Source organism: Octodon degus, unplaced genomic scaffold (assembly GCF_000260255.1).
Source record: "Octodon degus isolate 3935 unplaced genomic scaffold, OctDeg1.0 scaffold00239, whole genome shotgun sequence".
Classification (NCBI taxonomy): Eukaryota; Metazoa; Chordata; class Mammalia; order Rodentia; family Octodontidae; genus Octodon; species Octodon degus.
This window is the reverse complement of record NW_004524815.1, coordinates 104,116-116,255: the sequence shown is the minus strand read 5'-3', so window position 1 is coordinate 116,255 and position 12,140 is coordinate 104,116. Positions and strand designations below refer to the sequence as shown.

General features: G+C 44.3%; 1 protein-coding gene across 1 annotated transcript; it reads left to right on the top strand.

Moving 5' to 3' along the window:
* The first annotated feature begins 10,430 nt into the window (after nucleotides 1–10,430).
* Nucleotides 10,431–11,366, top strand: LOC101571181 (olfactory receptor 8H1-like). The gene has a single exon (XM_004645791.1). It carries the CDS (start codon nucleotides 10,431–10,433, stop codon nucleotides 11,364–11,366), a length of 936 nt encoding a protein of 311 aa, XP_004645848.1.
* The last annotated feature ends 774 nt before the right edge of the window (nucleotides 11,367–12,140 follow it).

The following is a 12,140-nucleotide window of genomic DNA, read 5'->3' as shown; positions in this document are numbered from 1 at the left end:
ATACATTTTGCAGGTGATTTTGGCCTATGTGTTATAAAATTATGTTTAATTTTCAAACAATCCTTATTTTTATCTATATTAATTTTATCTTCTATTACACTGTGATCTGAAAATCCTACCTCCTTTGCCTAATTAGTTGTATAGAAAGGTGTAGAATATTTGCATTCCAGTGGCGTGAAGAACCCATGGAACCCACAGGAGACTCAGAAGTAAATGGAGGCGTCCGACTGTAGCCACTAGACTATTTCTGTGCAATTACAAATATCGACCAAGACAAAAGATAGCATGAAAAACCACATGATATAATTAGGCAGCGCCATCCAGGCACTATAGTTGTGGAAGGACCACGGAGAAAAACAAAGTGCAAGGGCTTCATGACAGAGCAAGAGGAAGTAAAGAGAGCCAGGGTGGTCAGGGCCACCTCCAAAGGTGTGTAGGAAGCCTGCACTGGGAGGCAGGGTCCTGCGGGCACGGGAAGGAGCCTGCGCCAGGCGAGACCCGTCAGTGGAAACACTTGCCCAGATGACAATGATCAGAGTCCGACTGCTGTCAACAAGGTCTACCAATAAAAGTAGTACTCTTCAGTGCTGTTGGAAGCAGGGACTGAACAACCAGCTCAACTTGCATCCAGCACATGAGTTCCCATCGAAGCTAGAGTTCTTTTGGTTCGATTGACACGGGGATTATGAACTGGCAGAGTGTAGCTCTGCTTGTCGTTCTGATGTCACACAATGACACCCGATAATGCTGAGTGACATATCCGACAGGATAGCTGCCGGTCAGTGCTGCTGTGGGCCACCAGCGTCCAGGGCAGGCTCGTGCTGAATAACTCCTGTCCACTGTGAAGGCTGCTGGGCTTAGCTGCTGCTGTCCGCTATCTGGGGGCAGCTCCTGCTGGACGTGGCAGTCAAGTGCTGCCTTCTGCTGCTGCCAGACTCGGGCTTCTAGGGCTGGCTTGTGCCAAACACTGAGCATGTTCTCTGCTGGGTGCTGGGTGCTCTTTACAGACTGCTGCCCTCTTGGGCTCCTCAGTGCTGACCTTCCCTACTATTTGTTGCTCTTTCTCATGAATCCACCGCTGTCTCCACAGTACTCATGAACACAAGTTCCGAGCAGATTTACATGGTTTCTGAGCCCACATCACCCATGATACATCATGAACAGCTTACAGTACCACCAAAGCAAGTTTTTATTTTACTGGGGCCTATGCTAGACAGCCCAGAGGCTCCAGAACACTGGATAGAGCCTTCCTAGACTCCCCAAGCAGTGCTGTGGACACTGCTTGGAGGGCAGCTGCAGGCCTGTGATTGGCACAGGCCTCCAGATGGCCTCTCTTCCTGGCTGTGACCCAGTGAGGAGGCAGTGGTGAAACCAGTGAATGCCTAGTAAGGCACGGCTGGGTAGGAGGGCCTAGGTCTACCAGTGGGCTACCAGTGGGCCTAGGTCTCTTCCTCTCTGATCTTATCAGTGCCACCCTGTCCTCTACACAACACAGCATTAGCACCTGGAGTCGCAGGACCAGTGTATGTGCATCTTGCTGATAGCCAGCTGCAACCAGGTTGGCATGTAAAGCAATGTACGAATCATTTATCTTCACTTTTTCTGTGTCTTTTTCTCAGCCTCTGCCCAAACAGGAGAAGTCTTTCAGGGATGTCTGAGGGCTGGTCTCTGCCCTCTATGCTGACATCAGTCCTCAGCCAAGTTTGCCAGAGTAAGATGGACCACACCTGCCCCTTGGTCTCCTCTGTCTCACAAAGGAGGGTAATGGGAAATTGGTGTCTGTCTATTCCAGGGCCTGATCATGGCCCCAGTGCCTTAAATTCCCAGCCTTACTCCCAGACGTGTGGCTGGCCAGTGTCTGTGTGCTGCTCCCGTTACTCTGGCAGCCTCCAAGCAGAGCAGAGGGGATAGGCCACTCTGTATCTTTCTTCATTTTCCCTTTCTTGCTTTTTCCCCTGGCAGAGGACGTGGGGAATGTAGGACGGCTGCTGACCCAACACTGTCTCAGAGAAGCAGGAGAAGAGGAAATCACCACTGCTGCCCCGTTCACTTGGCTGAGCTCACATTGCCTTTCTGCTCAGGCTGGGTCTCTGTTGGGCATCAAAGCGTACACTCCGAGGAGTTCGCTGCAGTCTTTCTCTTCCTGCCATCAGAGCAGAGTCCCCCTCACCCTCCCTGGGGTGGCCATTCACTCAGTGCCCTGTGGATTCATTCTGCTGCTTAGCTTTCAAATGTCAGCACCTCTGGGTTCAGGCTGGCTGCTGGCTCACTTACATTGCAACGGAGTGGTTTTATGAGGTTCCTCTACCTGTGCTTAGAGCTGGCATCTGTTGATTGGGGAAAATATTGAATAGCATGATTTCTCTTATACTGCTGAGGGGAACTGTAGTTGACAGCAGGCAGCAGCTCAGGGGAAGAAAGGAAAATTTGTGTAGCGCTGGCTGACCCAGAGGAGTGGTCTCCAGGGTCTGGGCTCCATCTACAGATGTCTGTCTCTTCTGTTGGGCCATGCAGGAGTATTTAGAGAAGCCACACCAAGCACAAATGAAGGCCATGGTACATGTGATCACTTTGGCAGGTGGAGCAGCACTGAGCTGAATTGGTTTTAGAACACTCACAGAAGCTAGCTTGGTAATGAATCCTGAGGTTTAGCCACATTCAGAGGTAAAGAGCAAAATGGCTGCAGGTGCACCAGGCCAAACGGCTGCAGGGAGGTCAGTGTTTCTCTTTTATTCTCCCTTCTTCATGCTCCTCAAGGACTTTAATGGGAGTTATCATCTGAGTCTGTTGGTGGCTGTAGAGAGGAAGTGGGGCTTACATTCATGAGGCCTGAGGGGGGTTCTTTCCTTTTACAGAGCTGTTCCAAGTAATATGTAAGTCAAGCTTCAGCCACAGGAGATTATGCAGCAGCCCGTAAAGACAGTCTTTAGGGGCCTGGGAGAAAGCTCAGTAGAATAAGCACTTGCCTGGCGAGTCCAAGGGCCTGAGTTCAATCCCTGTTTCCACCAAAAAAAACAAAACAACAAAAACAAACAAACAAAAAAGGATGATCTTTACAACACAGTTAATCTAAGAGGTGAATATGGAGGCCAACTGCCCTTTCCTATTTCCAAACCATTGTTCTAACATGCTGGAGGAGTCATGTATCCCAGCTTTTTCAGCTAGTGCTTCTAACAGTGTTGTGACACCCTGAAGAGCCTTTGGATTATGCCATCTGGGGTGGAACTGCTTGGAATGAAGGTATAGCACAGAGCTCTTATCATGACATAAACAACCTTTTTTTAAGAGAATCACTGTTAAGGTAAGTTTATTTTGCCAGGCCATTTTCCTGGTGGGCCCAGTTGTTTGACTATACCCTTGCTTGCATCCAAGTGCGCTTTGTGAAACTTGATTGTAGCAAATGCAATTTATACAATCTACATTATTGTTAATGCTGACCTAACAGAACGTAAACGTTCAAGACTGTGGTTATCTGGTTCTGAGCTTTAAATTCATTGGGGATCCCTCACAGGACCCTGATAACCAGCATCTATGTGGATAGCTGGATCCAGGGAACCTGGAGTTGAGCTATGCAATGGCAGCTCCTGAGCTACGCAATGGCTGGGGAGGAGGGCTCTGGGGAGGAAATGGACCTCTGAGCAATTGAGAAAGAATGAGGAGCTGGGCCAGGCATGGGCTCCACCCTATCTGTTGCAAAAAGGCTCTGTCACAGAGCCATGAACCATCTCCACAGGGAATAGGGTGCAGCTTACAGGCTGGGGCAGGCCTAGAAGTTCAAGATCTTTTGGAGATTTGTGACCATGTTCAGTGTCCTACCCAGGAGCTAGAGGCCTTCATTTGCCTGAAGCAGGTGCAAAATTGTAGATTTGGACCAGAACATTCTATGGTACAGAAATTTGGACAAGATAGGGGGACACTGGGATACGCAGGACTGGAGTCTGACAGGTCTGGATTAGACCATCAGAATTAGGATTGGAAAACAAGGTAGTGAGGAGGCAAAATATCCCTTCTGGATTGAAAATGCAGCTAAGGGACAAGAGGCCCACAGGGGTTTCGTGTCTTTGGGGAGCACACACCCCACCATCAGCCTCCTTGGAGTGCCTGTGGGCTGTCTGAAGTCGCTTTCCTTGTCTGTCACTCCACGAGCGTGGGCAGTAGTAATGGCACGCCTGGCATCTGTACAAAGGTTGCCCTTCTTGCTTGCCAACTAACTGAGGGCTTGGATAAGGGCCCACAGCTCAGCTCCCGTGTAGACCTTGCTTAGGTCCTGGTCTTGCTCTTGACCTACATATAGGAGGACTGGCTTTGGCTTTGTTTTAAGTGTCCAATATTTGTATCCAATAAACAAGGTCTTTAGGGCTGACCAAATAGCTCAGCGAATTAAAATGCCTGCAGACAGGCGCAGGGACCGGGTGTCCAATCCCCAGGCCTACCATGCTGCCCCTGCCCCCAGGGCATGCTGAGACTGCATTTGAGACTGGGCGTGGTGGTGCGGGCCTGTAATCCCAGCTCTTGGGAGGCTGTAAAACAGGTGGATCACTATGAGTCCAATCAGTAGTAAGACCCTGTAGACCCTTCCCTAAGATACAAGCAAACAAAAAAAATTGGAATGGGATATAAAATAATATTTAAAAGAATAGAAGAAATAAAATTATTTTTTAAATAATGAGTGATTTTATAATATTATTAGATTAAAATTATCTACAGTGTATACAGATATAGTAATAATCCAAGCTTGGAATGGTGGCAGGTACCTGTGGTCTCAGCATTTGGGAGGCTGAGGCAGGAGGACACCTGTGCATTTGAGACCAGCCTTGGCTACACAAACTAGTTCAAGGAAGGTCTTCACTGTGTGATGAGACACTGCTTCAAAAAAGAAATGGAATAATCCAAAGCAATACATTTGAGGGGCAAGTAAAGTGACATTCACATGACATTCACATACAAATACAAATATTGCACTGCAGTGTGATTAAACAGATAAAAAGTAAAGTAAGCAACTGCTATTGCCTGTGAGAGAGACACAAGAATTAAACCTGATAAAGTTGGGAAAATCATAAAGGATAGTTATTGAAATGTAATAACCTTAAGAGACACCAATCAAAAATGAAGAGGACTAATCTATTCACCTTAAATAAATGACAAAGGGGCATTATAATTAATGAGAGCTGATTCCCATTCATAAGCACAAATTGAAATATCAGACGTTAGCAGAGCATAGAGATACAGGCCTCCCAGCAACTGGGAGACTGAGGCAGGAAGATTGTTGGGAGTTCGAGACCAGCCTGGCCTACAAGGGGAGCTCAAGGCCAGCCAGAGCTGCACAGGAAGACCTTGTCTCAAAAAGACTAAATAAATAAATAAATAAATAAAACATTAATTCTCTTTTAAAATTATTTTATTTATTATTATTCTTAGTGTATTTGGTTGTTACAGGGTCTCACTACATGGATCAGACTCATAGTGATCCTCCTGCTTTAAGCCTCCTGAGTGCTGGGATTAGAAGAGTGTGCCACTACACCCCAACTCTTGCTGCTGACCAGCCCTGGGGCGGGGCTAGAGCAGCACATGGTGCTGGGGATCAAACCATGGTCCTTGTGCTTGGCCAAACTTGCCTAAGCAGGTGTTTTAGTCTGCTGAGCTAGCTCACCAGGCCCCTATTAATTCTTAAAGTTGTAAAAACATGATATCATTTAAAATTAAAATAGACATGACTAGAAGCCATATGCATTTAGAGGACCAGAAAGACAGGCATTCCAAGCAGGGCCCTGCATTACACTGTGCTCTCTCCAGTGGAGTTGCTTGGTTCACAGGTGTCAGCACGTATAGTTAGTCAGGGTGGGAATCTTATCAACTACTAGTTTCAAGAACCTGATGGAGATCGTCAGGACCACTGCCTTAACCATCTTGTGTATGTAAATGCATGGTTTTGCCCCTGCCATGTTTCCTAGCTTTTCTCCTTGCCCTCTCTTCGTTAACTTTAAGTTCTCACTTTCCATTTGTGTTACACACTTCCATTTTTATTTCTTCTTTTGAGTTTTTACATTAAGGAGACTATACACCATTTACACATGTGGATGTGGACAATTTCACTTGTGAGTAGATATTCAAGTGTATATATGAAGGCTTCAAGCTTATCATTCTTTATAGCTAAGTAATACTCCATCGTATAAAAGTAAAAGAAAACATTGTTATTTAGTGCATCAAAGAAAAGAAAAAGGAAAACCATACGAGAATAATCCAGGAGAGAGTGTGCAAAGAGAGATAGAAATGAAGGAAATAAAAAATAAATCTGATAATTTAAACTATGCTGACTCTTTCACATTGGAAGAGAACTGGGTCCATATTTCCTAAGGTCGGGGGACTGGAAAACGATGTGATGACTACGATGTTAAAGTCATCACGCTTTAATCTGAAAGGGGCTATCCATCCCTGGTATCATTTCGGTGTGGCTGTGATACTGTTGTTAGAAGAATGTCTTTGCCATCCTAAGTAGCTCAACACACAGCCCAGATGCTTCTGTGATAGAAAAGCTTGTCTGAGCAAACCTATGTCATGGCATCCTGCGGTCACATGCCTGCCGTGGGGACACGGGAAGAGATCTTCATCCTAGTCTTTCATCCCAGTTACACTCCAGCTTTAGGTGGTAGGCGCATCATGTGAAATTTGCTCCTCAAACAACCTCTCATGCTATAATCTAAAATATTCCTGAATAGTGTTTTACTGGAGCAAGTCCATCAGCAATAGAACACTTGACAGAAGTACTACTTTATCCACCATTACAGAGTGTCCCTGAAATTTTCATACACGAGCACATTTTCCTAGTGATTCTAATATTTATCTATTCATGAATTAACGAACACTCACTGTAATTTTCTCATCTTCAGATTGTGAATATTTTATTCACTCTTTGCTTCGTCTTCTAAGATAATGTGAGTATAAAAATTTAAGCTTTGCTGTTATATTTTACTTTCTTATTGTTTTTAAGGTATTTGAATTTGTTACATAAAATATGTGTTTGTCTACTTAATCCACTATAAAAATTTCTATTTGATTCAGGGATAATTGTGTCTCTCTGTTCATTTGTCGCTTACAAAATAAAAAGAAAATTAAGGACTGGAGATATAGCTTATCTGTATAACTGGGGATATAAGTGCCTGCCTGGCAAGCACAACATCCTGTGTCCATCACCAGAACCACAAAAAAAAGAGAAAAATAAATAAAAATAAATCCACTAAAATAGTGAAAATAATTACACAACATGGACTACACCTATGTAGTAGACGATACAGACAAACCAGATTGGAGGCTATACGTCATTTTATTTTATTTTACTTTATTTTTTTATTTTATTATTTTTTTTTGGCGGAACCAGGGATTGAACTTAAGCCCCTGCGCATGCCAGGGAAGCGCTTATTCCACTGAGCCATCTCCGGGCCCATATTTTATACTGATTTTGTACTGATCCTCCTGTCTCAGCCTCCACCATGCTGGGATTCCAGGCTTGCACCACCAAGCTTTGTTTCAGGACAACCCATCATGCCCAGGGCTCTAGGGCCAGCACACCATGAAGTACCAGGGATTGAACTCTGGTCCTTGCCCTTGCCAGGTAGACAAAGTTTACATTGCCAAACTAACTTCCCAGCCATTACCTCATTTTAGGGATGCCTTTGGATTTCTATTCATGCTCTGGAAGGTTTCAGTTTGCTTAGTGAAGGACAGAATACCATAGAATACACAATACATTATGGCGTTAGCTAATAACATGTTAACCTACCGTAGTTATGGGATAATATAATATTTCAGATATTGAATAAAGATGATACTGAATGCAAAGTATTGCAATAATTAGGTGAATATACTAGTATGCCCCCAAATAAACTTTATAGGTAGAAAGGCAAATGCTTGGGAAAAATGATGGAGTAAACAAATATTAACAAAAAATTAATTGTTTTAGGTTGTTGTCTATTTTTTTTTCTAATGAATATGACTTGTACAGCGAAGTCACATTTTTAAACATAAAATATTTCCTGGTGAAATTTTTCTATTGCATCCTTTACATTATTAATCAGAAATAGATCTTTAAAGGTAAGGTCACCAACAGCTGAGTGAAACAACGCCAATGGATCATCAGTGTAAATGTCTTCCTCTGCAAGTTTCTATCTGCTGTCACTGTGAAAAGTGGATAAAGGAGTTTCAGCCACTGCTTTGATGATTGCATAAAGGCAGGATTGTTTATGAGACTTCTGCAGGTGAAAAAACTCTTTTGTGAATTTGTCCTAGAACTTGCATCCTTGGCACCAGGCCAAGCAGCCTTCCCTGAAGTTGTGCTTTGAGGAAGCCCAAGAGCTGCCCTACTTTGACGCTCATTATAGGAAGGTCTAGCGTTCTCAGCCACACAGGGAAGCTGCAGCTGCCCTGTTCGTGTGTACCGTTCTGGCCTTAGATTCTTTTCAGAAAATAAACTTCTTTGTAAAATTTCCAAGGAAGCAAGAGTTGAACTCTTACTTCTGAATAAAAAAGAAATGATTGCACAAAAGCAGAAAAAAAATTACACCAAGAAACACAAATATGTTCCAAGAATTTTCAGCTTCTTATTTGCTTCTAGTATTTAACTTCAGAGAATAATTTGAGCCTCACAAGATTTTAGTAGGATAACCTTGGAAAAATATTACTTCAGCAACATTGTCTCAGAGTAAGTATTATTCTGCAAATTGAAGAGGATTAGATCGTATAAAATAAAATGGAAATTGTTATGAAGGAAAACAGCCTCATAACGTTATTCAGACCTAACCTTGAATAACGTTAAGATTTGTGAAACTAGACTACACGCTGGATGGAATGGCAATCTTCGGCAAAAGTACATAATTTGAAAATGTACAAAATTTTAAAGTATTTATTTTAAAAATAAATTAGATTGGGAAGGATGAAGTGGGGTGAAGATATCCGGACCAGAGTCGGGGGTCCACGCTGCCCTTTGTCTCTGCACAGAGGAGGCAGAAACTTCCCTTTGGGAAAGAAAAGGGCCCGTCCGCAGGCCTGCTCAGGGGCGGGAGGGGCTCTGCCCTCCCAGACCTGCGTCCTTCTGCACTGAGCTGCACCGGGGCGCTGGCCCCCAGGTCCCTCTGTGCTCCCTTCCTGCTCTGTCCTAACTATACCCGGCCACGACCGCCTGGGTCAGCGCTTCAGGTCCTCTCCGAGGTATGCGACGCTTTCCCGGGGTGCAGACCTCCGGGTGCAGGAGAGGACAGAGGGATGGTGCCGCTCCCAGTGGGAGGAGGTCCGAAACACAGCCAGTCTTTTAAATGACCCTCACATACAATTAACTTCTCACTAAATTTCAGTTTCAACATTTTTAAGAATAATAATATGTGGCTATATCTTAATATGCCACACTTAAGCTCCTAGTAGAGAAGTTGACATTTACTGGCAAACAGCGTTGGAAACTAAGAGCAGTTAACAATATATGAAAGTTCATTTTAAACTACATTATTGCAGGTACAATTCAGGTCTACATGATGGTTGTATGTGTCTCAGGGAGTTGGGACCTGAACGTGCTCTATCTTGATTCCTCTTTTTCCCCCATCCCTTTCCCTCCCAGCAACCCCGTTTTCCCTCATTTACAAATCTGATTTGAATTTTATCCTTCTTTTCTCGTCGTTTTCTTTTCTTTGCCATTATTCGCCCTCTCCTTACCTAGTTCCTTCTGTCTTGGACAAAGTCTGCTTATTTCACAGTATGGATTGTACATTTTTGTTCTGATTTACACTCACCGTAAATATTGGACAGACTCATCAACGGGAATATTTTTTCATCAGGTTTACTGGTTTTTATTATAAGAGCAGAGGCTGGGTGTGCAGGCATGCGCCCGTAATCCCAGCACTCTGGAGGCTGAGGCAGGAAGAGCACAGCCAGTTCACGGCCAGCCTGGGCTACACAGAGAGTGCAGTGAGACGCTGCGTCACGAAGATGAAAAAGAGAGAAAGGCAGGGTGGGGGGGCTCCCTCATTATGCTCTTTGCAGTGAACAGCTCTTGGTAGTTGACACTGTTAACACGGAATTGGTCTCATTTCAGAGGTTTCTCTTGGGGCCCTCACTCTATTATAAGTTGTCCACATATATTCCAGTGTCTACACTAGTGGTCTTCATATGGATTGCACGTGTTGATTATTGAAAGTACTCACAATATTTTCAGGGTCACCCCTACTACCTAAACAATAATCATTTGAAATATTAATGGCAAATGTCAATCTATACCTGTATCTATACATGACAATTTTATTTTTTCATGCCACTAGATGAAAACCTTATGATTCATAGTAACACTAAATTATATTAAGAAAAATCTTTATTATTCACAGTGAGATATTTTTGAAGTCACGCAGACTAAATATCACATATTATTAAACAGATAATTGCAACAGGATAACATGGTTAGACCGAATTCTACCGATGTGCCCGACTTCATCCTCCTGGGGCTGGTGGATTCTGCAGAGACACAGCTGGGCCTCTTCCTGCTCTTCCTCCTCATCTACCTGGTCACGGTGCTGGGGAACGCAGGGATGATCCTGCTCATCTGCCTGGACCCCCAGCTGCACACGCCCATGTACTTTTTCCTCACTCACCTGTCCTTCCTCGACCTCAGCTACTCCAGTGTCATCACCCCCAGAGCCTTACAGGACTTAGTGTCTTCCACCAAGAGCATCTCATTCCTGGGCTGCTTCACCCAGATGTACTTTTTCATCCTCTTTGGTGGCACTGAATGCTTTCTGCTCTCCTCCATGGCCTACGACCGCTATGTGGCTATCTGCAGCCCTCTGCACTATCCGGTCATTATGTCCCCAGGACTGTGCTGGGGCCTGCTCGCTGGTCCTTATGTGCTTGGCTTTTTCGACTCCACCATTAATGCCATCTTCATGAGCAGACTGCACTTCTGCAATGTCAATGTCATCCATCACTTTTACTGTGACACATCCCCAGTGTTAGCCCTGTCCTGCAGTGACACCTATAAGGTTGAAATCATGGTACTTCTTGTTGCTGGTTCCACCCTGATAGTGTCCCTCATCACCATCTCTGGATCCTACATGTCCATCCTCTCCACTATCCTGAAAATTAACTCTACTTCAGGAAAGCAAAAAGCCTTCTCCACCTGTGCCTCGCACCTTGTGGGCGTCTCCATCTTTTACAGCACTATGATGTTTACTTACCTCAAGCCGAAGCAGTCCTACTCCCTGGGCAAGGATCAGGTGGCCTCTGTGTTTTACACCATTGTGACCCCCATGCTGAATCCCCTCATCTACAGCCTCAGGAACAGAGAGGTGAAGAACGCTGTCCTGAGAGTGCTAGAAAAGGGGGTTGGATTATAGCTCAGCAGTACTGTGCCTGCCTGGAGAGCTCAAGATCCTGAGTTAGACTCCCAGCAACAACCACCACCACCACAAAGTCCTGGAACCGAGCGAGGGCTCCAGACAATTGAAATGAACCTGCAGATGGGCTGAAGATTCAGTTCCGTGGTGTGGCCTTTGTCTATCAAGTGTGAGGTCCTGAGTTTGATTCCTGGTACAACCACCACACCCCTGCCCTGCCCAAAAAATATAAATTACACTGCTGGTCAGTGCTACCATTTGTCCTTTCCATTTTCCTCTCTTGGAAATTCTCTGATCACTTTCTAAAATCACATCTATATATCCTATTTTGTGCGGGGGCATGTGTGTGCATTTATGTGTATTTCCTTTATTTTACGGTACAACTTATACACTTTCCATGTACCTAGAAACATCTGGCATACTGCTGTATCTTGATTTCTGACTGCAGTGTAAGTACTATTCAATGCATTGCAAAGACCTCTAGATAAACCTATGGGGAATGTCAGTAATCATAAATCACTTTTATCCGTCATACTAATCTGTGTTTGATAGTTACCTGCCAAGAAACCTTGGAGAATAAATGTAAGCCATTTCTTGTCAAGATGTTCTCCTGTCTTCATCTCAAAGGGTTTGTGTTAACCGTATCTGAATAGTGAGCTGCAATTAATGCATGCTGGTCACAGGTGTTCCTTTCCTTACTTTTTTCTCAGTGTGAGATGTTTCACAGGTTCCTCATGGTCCTCTTGCAAGTGTCTTGTCTTTCTAATTTAGTTT

Coding starts and splice junctions, on each gene's coding strand:
- LOC101571181 (XM_004645791.1), top strand. CDS start 10,431: ATGGTTAGACCGAATTCTACCGATGTGCCCGACTTCATCCTCCTGGGG.